The 17991-nt window shown below is 32.5% G+C and overlaps 1 protein-coding gene across 1 annotated transcript in view; it reads right to left on the bottom strand.

Annotated features, from left to right (window-relative positions):
• Positions 1 to 17991, bottom strand: part of LOC126776092 (nephrin-like) — a 113576-nt gene that overhangs the window by 35760 nt on the left and 59825 nt on the right. Inside the window, exon 3 of the mRNA XM_050498376.1 lies at positions 6939 to 7062. Within this exon, the coding sequence (XP_050354333.1) occupies positions 6939 to 7062 (124 nt within the window). The remainder of the gene's footprint in view (positions 1 to 6938; positions 7063 to 17991) is intronic.

Genomic DNA, 17991 nt, shown 5'->3' with positions numbered 1-17991 from the left:
GTTACACTGCCTTTAAACGGAAAAACAACAATTACTTAGTATGGCTGATTTGCGGAAGAATATGTGAATATGTGATGATTACAGCTTACTATATAGTTACATCTATTCACAAACTAAACTAAATGTAATCAAATTATTATATCCTGCTAATAAATCTATAATTAAATTTACTTATCCAATTTTCATACCTTCCAATATTGGGCGGATTGGAATTACTATCAAGAAACTTCCCATATTGAAACAGACTAGGTCACTCAGAGGGACGGTCCGTACTATTCCTCCGCAGTAAGCACATAACTCAACCGAGACTTTAGTGTTTAATTACGTGAGGAATTTACGAGAAATACAAATGGCAGTGCCCAGGACAAAGCCGAGTTGGTTACAAGCGTGAATTTATGTACTCTCGATGTACAATCGCTAACAACAATATATGTACCAGTTTTACGAGAATATAATGCGATTGAGAACAGTTATTACTTTTATTTACATCAGCACTATTCTAGGTGGCCTTATGGATTGAAAATTGAAGCAAAATTAGACAAAAGTAGGGCTTTCTTAATTTGTAATAATAACCAAGCTAACACCCGATAGTTTTATCGCTATTGTAATGTGAGAAATATAAGCTCTTCCTGCGAACGTCAATGCCTTATTTCCCTTCCGTTTGTATTGACACTGGCTCCCTCTGCTTTCAAAGTGAAACGTAATGATACAAAGGGCGTAAAACAGGTAATGATTTGATGGTACCTACCCAGATAAGCTTGCACAAAACCCTGTCACTAGTGAAATGTGCTATAATCTGTGTTGTGTTCGGTCATCCTTCAAATAACATTCTACTTTTTAGACATTAATCCACTAATACAAAGTATGCTTGTAAATTAACGCTTGGACTCACACGCTTTGAGAAGTTATCAGGGAAGTCGGTATACATAAATGCATGTATGTTGATCGAGTTACAAGGTAAGTATTTAAAAAATAAATGCTATGACGATAACGATTCTATTATTAACGTAGAAATAATCTTATATGGCTCTTTTATTAAGTAACTAGTCTTACATTTTAACAAGTTAATTAATTAAAAATTTATATTTTTATTAATTATCACCATATATGCTTCTGACTGTACACGACGTAATTAGTGCTAGTACTTCAGTGTCAGACTATAGTCCAAATAATACCGCGCAAGCATTACTACTAGAGAAGATAATAAAAAATAATATTCTCTTATGAAGATAAAAAGTTTTTATTTTTAGTTATTTCCATTTTTCAAATTCAAAATCCTTTATTCAATTGCTCTCAATGGACATACTCTATCGCCAGTAATACTAGTACGACTGGGTACCAATTTAAATAGTGAGTGAACCAGTGTAATTACAGGAAAAAGAGACATAACATCTTAGTATTTCTTGTCATGTCTATACGCGGTCTTCCTATTATAAATTACTTTATTTTAATTTTAATTAAATGGAAGTATATATTCGAAATATAAAATTTGCAATTTTATTTCACCACAAGTCGAGCTACGCTTCAATTTCCATTCAATCAATCAAATATATTATGAATATGTAATTGATCGTGACTTCATTAACTGTTTAGACGCGATGTGTTCCATCAATCATAACGTCGTCGGATGTCAGCTTCGGATGCTTACTAATTAATTATTGTATTTTGTGTCATTTTGTATCTCAATTACTCAACGTATGATATTATATAACTTATAATTTATATAGGTCTAGCGATCCGTCCTGAATTCGAACGGGTGCAATTTGCTAATTAAGAAATGATAAGTCCTCTTAGCAAGAAGATATTAAGTAGGTTTTTTGATTTTATAACGTTTATTTCTTTGAGTACCTATGTACTAAATGAGAAATTAGAATAACGTCAAAATCGGTTGTAATCTTTATTTTATTGTGAAATATAGATCAAAATTTGACCACGGCTTAAAGATCTTTGGGTAAAACTGTTCGCCCGTTTCGCAGTGAACTATTTTTTTGGTTGCACGTAATGTAGAATCGGTGATGTCTCCTAAAGTGTTTATTCAAATTATGTTACGTAAAAGGCATTTAAAAAAAAAACAATATTGTTTTAGATATCTATAATAGATAATAAAAGTTATAATAATAATAATAATAATTTTATTTATTTCTTTACAAAAAGTTTATAAATTAACATATAATATTTAAATATCAGCTAAATAATGTGAAGACTGGTGCTTGCAATAGATAAACTGTTCTTCAAGACACCAGGCCTCCATTCCCGTTTATATGAACAAAAAACAAAAATAAATGTCAAAAGTAAGAAATAATAAAAAATATAAAATGGAACAAATATGATGTCCATGCTTATGTGAGCGTGAATACGTGTGTGCGCACGCGTGTATTAGTGTGTGTGTGCATGTGTGTGTGTGTATTTCCGAAGGTTAAGCTTAGCATGTAATATATTATATATTCTAAGAGCCAGATAATTGTAAGATCTTTGGGAAATCTTGTCCTAAAAAAGGGAACAGGACATTTATTTAGTATTTTATCAGTAATCTGAGTTATTAAACCTTCGCTACTATGGAATCTGCGTGTTATATACATATACCAATGAATAGCTTACGTACATTCAAAACTTGAGTTCTAACATACAATAATGTGGTTGAGTGACGAATTGGAAGTGCCATAAGTACCTTTAATGCGTCTCTCTGAGCTCTTTCTAGCTTGGTTAAGTGCACTTGTGCAACACCTCCCCAAGGACATATGCAATAACTTATTAGTTATTCTCCCAGTGCTTTGTATGTTCTAATAAGTACGGAAAAATTATCTGCTGTGCGTAGGTTTTCGAAAACAAAAATTAGTTTTCTAATAGGACTAGAGATGAGAGAAATATGAGAATCCCATTTTAAATGTTTATCGATCATTATATCAAGATACTTGATGGCTTTAACGCAGCTTAAAGAGGTGCAGTTGCAATTAGGTGGAGTGTCAGAATGAAGATTACAAGGAAATGTGTGCGTATTTAAGGTGAATGAAGTGTTTGGGCTACCAAGATCGTTAATGGAAAAACATACATATTTAGTTTTATTTATATTAAGGGACAATAATGAATTTTCTAGCCAACAATAACCTTGGATAAGCCTTTTGCAGCAGTTTTTGACATCTTCCCAAGATGATCCATGAAAGATTACGACGGTGTCGTTAGCAAAGAGGATTTTACAGAGATCATTAATATATGTTAGAAATAGCGTTGGTCCCAAAGTACTGCCCTGAGGAATACCGTAATTACTGGACATAGAATGTCATAATCATACATAATCTCATTATTCCATTCACCCTAAAAATCTGACTACGATTATTTAGATAATCTTTGAACCAATTTAGTGCCACTCCACGAATAATTAGCTTTTCAAGGCGACACAATAAAATAGGCACTGAAACTGTATCGAATGCTTTCTGTAGGTCTAAGAACACCCCAATACACCTCTTTCTCGTATCAAGATGGTTAAATATTTTGAAGTTAGTTCCAATACTGCATCCTCCGTAGAAGTTTGAGGCCTAAATCCATATAGATTGCTTGCCAGCATATTTTTAGACTCAAGATATTTTGTTAAACGTTTGTTTACTCATTCTTTAATGATTTTTGACAAGGTTGAGAGCAATGATATTGGTCTATAATTGGAGGGGGCATTAGTAACACCTGTTTTACAGATAGGAGATACAATTGCGTTTTTACACAAGTCAGGGAAAACATCATTTGGTAACAGCCCGTGAATATGCCAGTGCTGGGCTAAATCCTCCTCTCCCTTTTGAGGAGAAGGTTTGGAGCTTATTCTATCACGCTGCTCAAATGCGGGTTGGTAGAATACACATGTGGCAGAATTTCAATGAAATTCGACACATGCAGGTTTCCTCACGATGTTTTCCTTCACCGTCAAGCACGAGAAGAATTATAAATACAAATTAAACACGTGTAATTCAGTGGTGCTTGCCCGGATTTGAACCCACGATCATCGGTTAAGATTCACGCGTTCTAACCACTGGGCCATCTCGGCTTTTAATGGGGTCCTGTTCTCCTCGGTAAGTCGTAAATACGTGTAACGTAACGTCGGTACGACATGAGATGAATTCGACTTTGACAATCAAATCAAACATCATTTGTGAAGCTAATATTACATAAATGTATGTTTTTAACTTCATATACATTCGTCAAGAAAAGTGACATTGATTGGGATATATTATCACTGTTAATTTGAACAATTATTGCTAATTCAGTCAATTTGAATATTTAAATTAAAAATTTCTTTGATGATTCGCCAGGTTTCTTTTTTATTTTTAGCATTATTTTTTTTGCAACTGTAATTTAAAGGATTCTTGTTTAAGTGATTTAACGATTTTAGTGCACCAGTTTCGATAAGTTATATATAATGTTTTGAAATTATCACAATTGTGTTTTTTAAACTCTTTTTCACAATGACCTGATTACTTCCAGGGTAATCCAGGGCTTGAGTGCTTTTTTTCCATTTAGCATTTTTATTTATAAACCGTGTATGTTTTTAACGTGTTTTGTATCCGATTGATTAGAAAATTAGCACACCAGTTTACATCAAGACTTTGATAATAATCATCCCATGAACAATCTTTTAGGTGGGATAGTATAGCTATATAATTAACATTGAGCTTAATTTGAGGTTTGTTATCTAACTCTCTGTAATCTACCATGCTTGAATAAAATAAAATAGGCGAGTGATCTGTTATATTTGTTCCTTTAAAAACGACAGTTGGCATGAAAAATGATATTTGGCCATGAAATGATCGAGACAAGTATTAGATGCTGTGCGTAGTATATTCTAAGGTACACTCACCTTAGAAGACACACTGCTTTTTTAAATAAATAATCATGGATAATACTTTTTATAAATGAAATTTATAATTTTTGATTCACCCAATTGAATCCACATACTGATTTTCCTAATTTGGAGAGGAGGCTTTAGTCCAGCAGTGGGACAATGAAAAGCTGTGACTTAAATTCAAGGATAAAATTAAATTACCTGAATAACCAAGCCATGCCTTGGCGTTACTTAATAAGTCCATTGTTTCAGCTCTTGAATAGCTTAATCAGAAACGACAATGGAACCGATACGTGCATTGCTTTGAGCTCAGAACTAGCAAATGCACTAAATTGACAAGTTATAATGGAAAGCATTAACTAATACATTGTGCAAGAACACACATCTGGAATTATATTTTTAGTATTTTCTTTATTTTTTTCAATATAGTTTTCAATCCCACAAAGTCAAGACATAACACTATATTCCTGTGGTAAATTAATTGTGTCTGTAATAAAATATAGATTATTATAAACAAAATAAAAACTGTCTTTTAAACAGATACTAAAATTGCAGTTGAAATAATTCTTAACAATATTTAAAACAAATCAAATTGAGATGATACTTGGATCCTACTTTAAAATCTAAGCTAATTCCAATAGGAATTATATAAATCAGTTCATAAACAAAAATGTTATGCCCGTTTACTAATTGTTTCAACTTTGTACAAGCAAAGACTACATATTCTACCGCCAAACAGCAAATCATTGTAACGTTGTGTTTCAGCTTGAAGAGTAACTACTACTGGTGGTAGAGCTTTGTGCAAGCTCGTCTGGGTAGGTACATCAGATATTCTACTGCTAAACAGCAGTACTTGGTATTGTTGTGTTGTTGTTCCGGTTTGAAGGGTGAGCGAGCCAGTGTACAGTTACAGTTACAGTTACAGGCATAAGGGACATAACATCTTAGTTCCCAAAGTTGGTGGTGCATTGGTGATGTAAGCGATGGTTAACATTTCTTACAATGCCAATGTCTATGGGCGTTGATGACCACTTACCATAAGGTGGCCCATATGCTCGTCCACCTTCCAATGCTATAAAAAAAATTAACTGAGCCAGTTTAAATACAGACCTTATTTTAATGTGTGATTGCTGTGTGAAGTGATTTTAAATAAATTGTGTGACAGTAAATTGGTGTTTCAAAATATAATTGCCATCTTTTGAGGAAATTATATTACACTAATAAAATTAAAACTATTAAGAGATGATGATAAATAAATGAGTCTGTGTGAGTGTGGTAATTTTAATATTTATGATTCCTTAAAAAGAGACATTGATAATTTTCTTTTGGAAACAATGATGGTTTTGATATATTTTAATTTTGAATTAAAAATCAATCCATTTATACTCGTATAGCATATGTTCAAAACTAAATCAGAACAATTAATAGCGTAGCTGAGTAAATTGGATTGCTAGTATCGCTTAAACCTAATCCGAATCGGTATAAAGCTAGCAAGGAATGAAATTCAATGCATTACAAAAGGACGGTATGTATTTTAGACTATTTGAATGTCTGAAGGCCTGGTATGTGCGATTCATTGTACAGAGCACTCGTGTATCGAGACTCGATTGTTAAGCAAATTGTTATCCTAACGAGATATCGATTTAAATCGAAATTTCCATCTTTTGCAACGAGTTATGTGAAAATGCCAACATATTTGGTTTCTATCATTTGAAAGTATTAATATGTTGTTTCATCTGAGGTAATGTTGATAACTTACTTTAATTAATAATTCAATGATATTTAGTATTTGAGGGCAGTATTTTATGGCCGAGAGTTTAAGCGTAAATTTTAACGGAAGATCGTGGGCTCGAAATTTTGCCCTCCTGTGTTAGAAAAATAAAATACTTTGTATTATAATAAGGATGATGTATTTTTTTTTAATTATTTGTGATCACAATCAATATAAAATGTAAAAATAAATATCTTCTTATTTATCATTCAACTTAAACTCTCAACTAAATTTGAAATTCACCTTGGAAAATCTACACACAGCATTTTAAAATCTAATACTAAATGAAAAAATCATGCGTTTTCAAATCATATACTTGTATAATATTAATTAGAATCTCACGTGTAAATTGGCATTCGATCTCCATCCTTGAACCACATCATCATGGCTACATCAGGGACAGACGCCGCTAAGTCACAAGGCAGTCGTGTCTCGCTACCCGGTGCTGACCAAACTTGAATAATACCTGTAAATTAAATTTAAATTAATAATAGTAGCAGCCTGTTAATGTCCCACTGCTGGGCTAAGGCCTCCTCTCCCTTGAGGAGAAGGCTTGGAGCTTATTCCACCACACTGCTCCAGTGAGGGTTGGTAGAATACACATGTGGCAGAATTTCAATGAAATTCGACACATGCAGGTTTCCTGACGATGTTTTCCTTCATCGTCAAGCACAAGATGAATTATAAACACAAATTAAGCACGTGAAAATTCAGTGGTCCTTACCTGGGTTTCAACCCACGATCATCGGTTAAGATTCACGCGTTCTACCTAATTAATAACAATAAAAGCTTAAATACTAAAACAATTGCGCTTTGAAAAGTAAGTCTTCAAATGAGGCGTGAATCTTGCGAGCCGGCAAGGTAGGAGCGGCTAGTGCAGAACATCCTTCCCGACTATACTGGCCGTCGTCGCGTTTGGACTCTACCTGGAGTTTACCTGGTCTTTTGCCCTCCCAGTAAAAAAAAGGAATAAGAATAATTACTTCTTTTGACTATTTTGATAATAAGTAATTATAACGATAATTATTACTAGGACGAAATGTCCGCTAGAGAACATCCTCCTTTACAAAATTATCAAGTCACCTCAAAGACTTCAAGCACCAATACCGTATCTATCAGATTATTATGAGTAATTAAAAAGATATTCATTCATTCCCAAATGAACATACAATATTAATAGCCTGCTGCCATCATCTCTCGGCTTCGCCGTATTTGAGTAGCAACTATTTCGTCTAACTATCACAATAATAATAATTGCATTCACGAATTTTTCTTTTGAGCCTTCATTACAAAAAAATACGAAATGGAAAAAATATATAAAAAAGATAAATTTTTTATATATAAAATATAAAAGATTATAAATCAAAATTTTAATGATCGTTGTATTTCATATTGGATTTATGAATAAATGTATGTAGCGATATAAAATTTTAGTTAAACGGTATTTTTTCCTGTGCTTCCTCTTACAATCATCATATTTCAAAATAGTTTATTTTAAAAAGTATATCATTTATGATGATTACTAGAAAATTTTGGTAAAAATCAATTAACAAATACAGGAGTGCAATTAAGTTAATAGGAAATGCATCTGGTAAATGGTTAACCTTCGTTCATCATCATCATCCTTTTGTCGTCCACTGCTGGACATAGGCCTTCCCAATGGCACGCCACTGAGCTCGATCTTCAAACCTTAATCGTCCATAAGCATTAAAAGTATAAACCACTTCTAGTGCTGTCAGTGTGACGCCAACCGGATTCTACGAGTAAATTGTTAAGTTCGTCATGCCTGTAATGACACTGGCTCCCTCGTCCTTTAAATCGGAATACAGCAATACAAACGGGCTGTCCAAAGTCCTACCATATTATCAACAACATATGCTTTAAATGTTGAATGACAAAACTAACTGAACACATGATTTATATCCTTATTTCTTCTTATTATACTTAGCTTGGAGTCTCCTTACGAAATGACCTTCGTAAGGAGATAAATCAATCAGACTTCAACTTTTGAGACCAATTCCTGCTTCTTCCATTACTTTCTTACATAATGTCAATACACTACATATAGATATAGAGTATTTAAAAAATATTCCAATATAAATGTGAAGAGCTCCATCCTCTCTAACTTTTATTTCAACGTACATCATCGCAATAAATATCCGAGATTTTGAACGTCAAATTAAAATTCAGAATACAAATGGCGGCCAACATAAACAATATAACAAGCATAGAACGAGTGCATTTATTTTTTCATATTCACTACAGGCTTTTAATTATGCAATACGTAGAAACACGTCGTATTTCAGATTTTCAACCTACATTTTATTCGCGAATAAAACAAAAAGGCATATATTCAAAAATTTCATAGGAGACAAAGCATTTTTAACCAGAAATCGTCGGAAAACTGCCAAGAGGCAGAGACGTAACACAAGTACGCGTGAAAAACATGGCGTATTGTCCGCGACCGACGTCACGCTTATGCCTCGTTTGATGATATATAAGGGGAAGAATTAATACTGGTACAATGAAAATGTAACAATTTTTGCCTTAATAAGACATTCTGATTAATTTTTTGATTATTTTATATCATGCTTTGTTTGAACGCATAACAGAGGTCTAAATTAAAATAATGTAGTAACTTCTTAGATTCAATTCTTGTAAGTATTTAGCATTTATTTTGGACTTTATTATTTTAGATTCTCAATTATTAAGCGAATTGTTATTTATAAAAACTTTTATAAATAACAATTATTTTAACTTAAATTATCGCAAATGAATGCAAATAATGTCGACATAGGCGTTTATCAAGCAACGAAATATGCGCTGTTTTATTTTACTTTTGTCTTTTTTTTTTAAATATATTTTCGTATTTAAAAAAAATTAAACATCACCGTGCATATTGTTTAAACGACGACAGTCGCTAAGAATGCAGGTATCACTATTTTACAATAAAATAGCTATGTATGTTGATAAAAACATTAATAACTAACTTAGCCCCAGATACCGACGTCCTTGGTTCGGCCGACAAAAAGTTATTGAGTTTTCTTTTGAAGATTCTCAGTAGCAGCCCGGAATTTGTAAGTTAGAATTGTATACATTACTATTTCTCGAATTTCTCTCTCTTTTGCCTCAACTCTTTCCGGGTGAGTCTGATTGCCCATCGGATTACGAGAATAAATACCTGTGTTTGCGCACGCACTTGTGCACTATGATATGTCCAGCGCAGTTAGACAGCCGAAATCGGCTAAGAAGACATATCATCATTACTAAATTCCATTCTTTACAACACCAAAGGACAGATCCATTTTTTTTATTAAAATAATATATTCAATATTTTGTCTCTTAATACCTTACTTTACCTTAATACGTGCTATCAATGCTAAAAATCATTATATCTATAATAATCCGTTGTAATACCAAACGCAGCACAGAACAGGAAAAGCTTAGATTTAATGACGCCTAAAAATCTTTTGTCGCGCCCACCCTTAACATTTCTAACTCGATTCACACATTTCTGTCTTTGATCTACCAATTCTTGTCTTACGTTCTTTGTATTAATATTCTTTATTTCATGAAAAGACCCGTTTCTCTTTGAAAAAGATCTTCCGTTAGGTTTCTTTACTGGGCTATTCTAAATTCACTAACTATATTTACTTAATACCTTTCGCCCGAGGCTTTTGTCGAGGAATTTGTAAGACTTGTTTAATAGTAATAAAAAACAACTAAATAGCAAAATCGTGCGGGTTGCTTCGTTTGAAGGAGGATAAACGAAATTCTTTGTGTATTTATGAAAAAAATATATTCGGTTAAAGATTTTTACTAATATTTTTTTCATATTGAACTAAGTGTTCCGCGTGATTTCATCCGCGTTGAACGTTATTGCTCCGCCTTCGTGAGCTGTAGCTTGACATTATAAGCTTTCTCAATAAATGGACTGTCTAACGCAAAAATATTACTTCAAATCGAACTGGCAGATCCTGACATTAGCGCATTCAAGCAAACTAACAAACTGTTCAGCTTTATATAATAGTATTAATAGACGTTGTTTTTAGTATGTTTCCACTGAGTTTTAAAAGTAGGTTTCTAACGACTATATATGGCCTTCCAAAAGTATAAAATTTTTTTTTTTTATCCATACTCTAAGCTCACATTGAACAAGCAACTTGATGATATGGCCTTGTGCAAGGCCATCTGGGTAAGTACCACCCACTTATCATATATTATATTGCCATATATATATAGCCAATGTAACTACAGGCACAAAGGGCATAACCTCCTAAGGGTGGTGGCGCATTTATGTTGTAAGGTATGGTTAAAATTGCTCACGATAACTGTGTCACCTTACCATTAGGTGGTAGATTTTTCCGTCCTACCTATTTTATATAAAAAAATTAAGATTGCCATATAAGTTTTCACATAATACAATATTAAAATATTTGACTAAGCGTTGCAAAATTACAACGTAATTTAATTTTTATTATCCAATTCGAAATTCCTTTTGTTACAATGGATATACAACCTTTTTGTAATTTTATTTGAAATTCTATCGTAAATTATTAAAGTACGTTTGCAAATTGTGAAGATTTTAATTAATTTTAGTGCAATGGTAGGACTTGTATTAATGTGTATTGTTATTTATTTGAGGCTTATAAATGTTTTTGCTAAATGTTGTGTTGTTGTTTAAATATATTTCTCAAAATATAAATAGCGTCTTACAGGTGTACCTATGGAAGATGCTGAATCAATAGAATCACTATTACATTTGTTAGGATTGAATTTAATTGAGTTACTCTATCTTATTTTTTTTTTATAGAATAGGAAGGCGGACGTACATATGGGCCACCTGTTGGTAAGTGGTCACCAACGCCTATAGACATTGACATTGTAAGAAATGTTAACGCATCGCTTACATCGCCAATGCGCCAACAACCTTGGGAACTAAGATGTAATTACACTGGCTCGCTCACCTTTCAAACCGGAACACAACAATACCAAGTACTGCTGTTTTGCGGTAGAATATCTGATAGTGGGTGGTACCTACCCAGACGAGCTTGCACAAAGCCCTATGCCAACCTGTACAAATTGTCATTGACAACCCACCCGATATTCCATTACTGGCCGATACGTGGACTTTTCCCTGCTTATTTTCCACTCAGGCATATTCTTATAGACCGGAAAGAATTCAGGCTCAGGACCAACGGCTTTACGTGCTCTCCGAGGCACGAGAGTGTACACACTTCCAGTCTCCGGGCTGCTACTGAGAATTTTCTGACAAAAAAACCCAATAACTTTATATTGGCCCGACCTGGAAATTGAACTTAGGACCTCCGGGTCTACGGCCCTACTTCAAGCCACGAGACCAACGAGGCAGTCAAATATATATGTCTAAGTAATTCATACATTATAACAATGATTATATAATACGTTTATAATAAATATAATAATGACGAGTTTTATTTAAAGTTATCATTGGACCATACAGCAATTCTGTAATCAAAGTAAGTATATATATCACTGCAAAGTTGTTATCGGATGTATGAGGGATGTATTCGTGACTAAGAACTATAAAGTTATCTGGTATAACTGCCATATATTAGGCGTTAGTTAAACGAAAGAAGGTCAGGATGTTTGCGTTTTATTATCATAGGATGGAAATCTTTGTTATCTTAAAATTAATACGCAGCTTATTACATATTAATACAATTTTTTGGAGTTTAAATGAGATGTTTCTATGTTGATGTATAATCGGCTTAAAGTTGTTTTTAAATAATAAAAAGGGCTATTATGCAGTACAAACTTATAAAAGTTCACAAAAAGAATATTTTGATTTTGAAATGAGGTAGAGAAGCGTCATTGTTATGGAAATAAATATAACTTAAGCTTTAACGGCCTTACTTATAATCGTTACTTAATTAATTAGTTTAACATTTCGCTCTTTCTGTTGTTATTGATTTGTCATTCGAAAGAAGAAGACACAACATTATTGGTAATGCCCCTTTTTAGAAAAGTTAATAAGTGCGACCGTAACTAATATAAATTATTTAAATATAATATAAAAATACATTATAATCCGTAATCCGTAATTATAATATGATTTATATTTCTCGCGCCTTAAAAACTGTAACAGAGTCCGATATTAAGGAATGTATTCACGATATGGGACAGGAGTGCCTTAGTGTTGAACGTCTTCCACAGCACAAGGACATTGCTTTTAATTCGTTTAAGGTCAAGATACACGCAAGTAGGATGAGTACATTCTTAGAAACCAATTTTTCGCCCGCAGGTTTAGTATACCGACGCTTTAGAGAACGACACACACGGAACTCTTTAAATAATAAATAATATGGGTAGTACGACCAGAACAAATATCACATTAAGCACGTTTAACTGTCGTTATATTAAAAGATCTATCGAACAAGTAAGTCTAACAATAATAAAGTAAGAAATTTGAGTGAAAATTTTTTTTTTGTATTTAATTATATGGACCTTTGTTGTCTGAGAATAAATGATTATTATTATTATTATAATCAAATACTAAGAATTTACAACTTTTTGTTGGATAAACATAATTATAGGCATTTAAAGTCATTGTATAAACTCATAGGAAACATTAACTTCATACTAGATGAAATATAGACCAGCAGTGCTCTGTTGTAAGAACTCACTTCATTACTCATCCGTGAAATGTTGACAATCGATTTATGGTGATATACTATTATGATGCGTGGATTGCGATGCGTGAAGCCAAGATGGACCAGTGGTAAGAACGCGTGAAACTTAACCGATGATCGTGGGTTTAAACTCGGGCAAGCACCACTGAATTTTCATGTGCTTAATTTGTGATTATAATTCATCTTGTACTTTACGGTGAAGGAAAACATCGTGAGGAAATCTGCATGTGTCTAATTTCACTGAAATTCTGCCACATGTATATTCCACCAACCCGCACTGGAGCAGCGCCGTGGAATAAGCTCCAAACCTTCTCCTCAAAAGGGAGAGGAGGCCTTTAGCCCAGAAGTGGGACATTCACAGGCTGTTACGATGCGTGGATTCTTGAAATGCTATAATTATTATGATCAATGTCGCATATCACTTTCTGACATTTCACGACCGTTTCCACAGTGAGTTAATCTCCATACAGCAGTCACAGTCTGTGTTCCTCTCAAGGGTTGAATTTAAAAAAAGTAAAAATTCTTTATGGTTAACCATATGAAAAAATTCCAACTCTAGTTTCATCAGATACCTCAAAAGGGTCGTCAAAGCGAAGCCTTATTCTCCTGTCAGACATTTTGAAAAATGAAAAATACGTATTTTTTATATATATAATCTTTGTGCTAACAATTGTTCTTTGCGTTATTATACACTGTCGAGTATTTGTTAGGCAATTAATAATGTTGCAATTGCAGTTTATATAATTCTAAAAAAATATTACTCATATTTACTTTATTGAAATTATTTCTGCAAGCCCGTCATGGTAAGCACCATCTATTCATTATTTTATATTCTACCGCCAAACAGCAATAATTAGTATTGTTGTGTTCCAGTTTGAAGGGAGAGTAAGCCAGTGTCTCTGCAGGTTTAAGTAACATAACATTTTAATTCCCAAGGTGCATTGACGGTGTAAATATTGGTCAATATGTCTGACAGTGCCGAAATCTATGACCGGTGGTGACCACTTACCATCATGTGGCCCATTTGCCAGTCTGATTACCTATTTAAAATAAAAAAAAATACGTTATATGATTTTAGTTATAAAATAGGTCACTCCACACTTGTCTGAACTCAACGATGACAACAATATACGTATTCAAATAAAAGCAAGTTTTATTGACTCGACTAATTGATGAGAAACGTAAACCATCCTTGTTCATGGTGTAGCAATTAAATCATTATATAGATGATGTGTATTCATTAGAGATGGTATGCCGAGACGTTAATGACCACAAGTTACTTTGAAAGGACAGTAAATATCATTTATACGAAAAATAAAATTTTGACGTTGTCTTGAAGAAATACCAAGCGATACTTTAATTTATCAAATCTTTTTTTCTATATTTTAAAACTAAATAAGTTCTTGAGGTCTTTACGTAACAAACAAGTAATAAAATAATAATCTCAAATATATGTATAAGATAAAATTGCCTTACACAAAATAGCTGGATTTTTTTGGAATATGAGAACCCCCACGAATATGCCCCACGAGATTTCAACGTTAAATGACGATGTGATGATCATTTTCAAGTATAAGATGTTTTACAACATAATGAACACACTATGTCGGTGCTGAATTTTAAAATGATTGCCACCCTAATCTTTGAGTCGGTTAAATAAAGCGTAACTTTAAACCGCAGAGAATTACAACGGGTTTGATCATGCGAATTAAAATTAAGTGGTCAAACGACAATCCGTACTAATCTTTTAAAACTGTTAATATTTTAAGAATTCGAGTGATAACATCTAACTAGTTTAAGCTTCCTCTGATTTGCTATGATCAAATTCTATTTGAATTTAACTTTTTAAATGGCTGTTAATTTGTTTTATAAGTGTCATGTTATAAAAGTGATATACGTTGGTTTTGTCGTGAGCTTATACCGAATATTTTGAAGTCCTGGGTTCAGACATCGGGCTGGTAATGAGAATCTTTGTCAGAAAATCCCAAACACTTTTTACTGGCCCTACCTGGGGACTGAAATATGGACCTCGGGATTTGTGGCCTTATATCTAGCCACTAGACCAACGAGGCAGTCAACAGTAATAAACTAGTAAGACAGAAACTCCGGCTCCACAAAGCTATCGTTAATGGGGCAAGATGTCTAATAAAATTTCGCAAACTTCGTTAAAAACAACCTTGATTAAGCTTTGGAATCCGAAAACTTCTAAAGAAAACAACTGCCAAAGTACACAGTATCTACTGTTTATAATTAATTAAATTACATATTGTATTATATCAGCTATATCGATTCTATTATTAAACAAGATAATTATTTTATTCAAAAGGCCCGAAACCCTACTAAGAGAATCTTTGTCTTAAGTATTATTCTCGGTATAGTTGTCTTTAGCACAAAGGAACTTAAACAATGGAATATTGAGAGTGTAATCGACTCGTTTATAAGACTAATCATTTTTATTATTTAAAGAAGGTAGGTAGACTGGCGAGTGGGTTACCTGATGGTAATTACCTTATCATAGATTTTGGTATTGTATGAAATATTGTATATATCGTTACTGGTACCTGTTTTTACTGGCTTATCACCCTAAAAATGGGTACAGAAAAATATTAAGTATAGCTGGTGGTAGAATATGTGCTTCACCATCAAGTGCGTTCCGTGTAACTTTGAAAAATATGAAATCATACTTAAAAAATAAATTATTAAAATTATTGAAACGATTATCCTTTAATGTAATTTTCAAAGGAAATTATTGTGCTTGTCTTTTGGCATTTTGAATTTTAATAGCGTGATACCAAACAAGTTCTGAAGAGTATTTAATTAAAGGGTTCTTATAATAATCGATGCTTAGTACTGTTGAATAAAAATAATTAAATTTACAGTGAACAGAACAGCCTTCAAATTAGAATATACTTTATAAATTTAAAAGTACAGGCAATTTTTTAAGTGAATATTTTATAGTGTAAGCCATACATTTCATCCAACATAAAATATTTAAATTAACAACACGCACACAAAAACACAAAAAACTCTCACACACTTACAATTGCATAGAAATAAATATACATCACAATTTTATAGAGTTGATCAAAGTTTCGACTGAAAAAATTGCATATTAATTTTTTTTACTAAATAATAGCCTTATTTATTTATATGGTATATAGTACTAGTACGGTGTCTAAGTAAAATACAAAATCTTAATTCAAGCAAATCTCTCATTCATTTCAGTGACAAGAAAATTCAAAATACGTAATTCCTATAGAATTTTCCTCTTACGAATATTTCCCGTTGTCATCCGACATCACGGATTAGTAAGATGAGTTTGTATGTAAATTGTTCCTGGGCTTTCAACTAACAATAAATGGATGAATGTATCGAATTCAGTTGATCCGAAACCTTTATTAGACCGATTATTCAAATTCAAGTCGAACAATTTTTTTTTATTTAAGCATATACATCGCTGCTATTAGATTAATAAATTGGATTTATTTCAAATAAAAGTAGCATTGTATGTCAAACAAGTGAAACATCTCTTTCTTTCCGTGTCATTCCAGCAAAGTTGCGGAGTCCATACAGAATGAAATTACGGCATCGAAGTCCGTTTTTAATCGAGAAAAATCCTGTTTTTGTTAATAAATTCATTTTACTTTTATATTTTTAACCATGCGGCTACAATAAAGTTTGTTTTATGCAAGAAAGGAGATAGACAGACAAAAAGATTGCTAGCTGCATTCTTGCCACCATTCCACGCGGTCACGATATGTACAGTAACTTTTATTGTATATATTTAAGGCTTTAAAAGAACTTCGTCGGAACGGCTTCAAGGAACCATGTTTAAGTCAGTAAGCAAATATAAATAAATTACTTTAATTCGGGTTCTTACTATAAAAAAAAAGCCCAATGTTCTGTTTTTTATTTATTAAACAAAGGAAGCCATATCAATTGAGCCATCTGATGGTCACCACAACCTATAAATATTATCAATCAATCAATCAACAGCCAATCATTGTCCACTGCTGAACATAGGCCTCTCCCAAGGTGCGCCAAAGTTCCCTGTCCTATAAATACGTGTCAAAACGTAGATACGACATGAGATGAATTTCACTTTGACCAAGTCATAAATATTAGCATAATATATATATCTTGGAACGTAACATGTTATCTTTCTGCCGCTAATAATTCTCTGCTCAACAACAATAATTTGTCATGCTGTTGTCATTGAGCAATAATTAATGAGTGAATAGCTTCTCCCGTGATTGTCTTGCACAAACCACTATCACAAAGCAAATGTAATTAATTGTAATTCTTAAAGCTCAAGGTGTGGTCAAATATGATCCAAGTAAAATTAATTTTAAATTCTAAATTTTTATTTAAGTAAAAAAATATTTTAAGACATTTATTGCTATAGTTCGCAAGCAATGTCTTTGTCCAATAATGTGAAACATTGAAATAATTCGTAATTAAAGGAAACCGATAAATAAGTATGAATAAAAAAAAATGTTAATAATAATGCTAAGTATATTTCTAAGAATATGTACAATGCCACAGGACAATCTTTTAGACGGCGTGTTTTTTCTATATATTTGTGATGCGTATTTTTTTTATATATTATAAAAATACCTGTACACAGTTGTTAATTATACTAAAGTTAAATAAATAAAGACATAGAGATTTGTTTATAGAATAAATATATTTTTCTTATTATTATAATAATATATAGCGACGAA

This window comes from Nymphalis io, chromosome 19 (genome assembly GCF_905147045.1).
Source record: "Nymphalis io chromosome 19, ilAglIoxx1.1, whole genome shotgun sequence".
Classification (NCBI taxonomy): Eukaryota; Metazoa; Arthropoda; class Insecta; order Lepidoptera; family Nymphalidae; genus Nymphalis; species Nymphalis io.
This window is presented reverse-complemented; position numbering and strand designations above follow the sequence as displayed.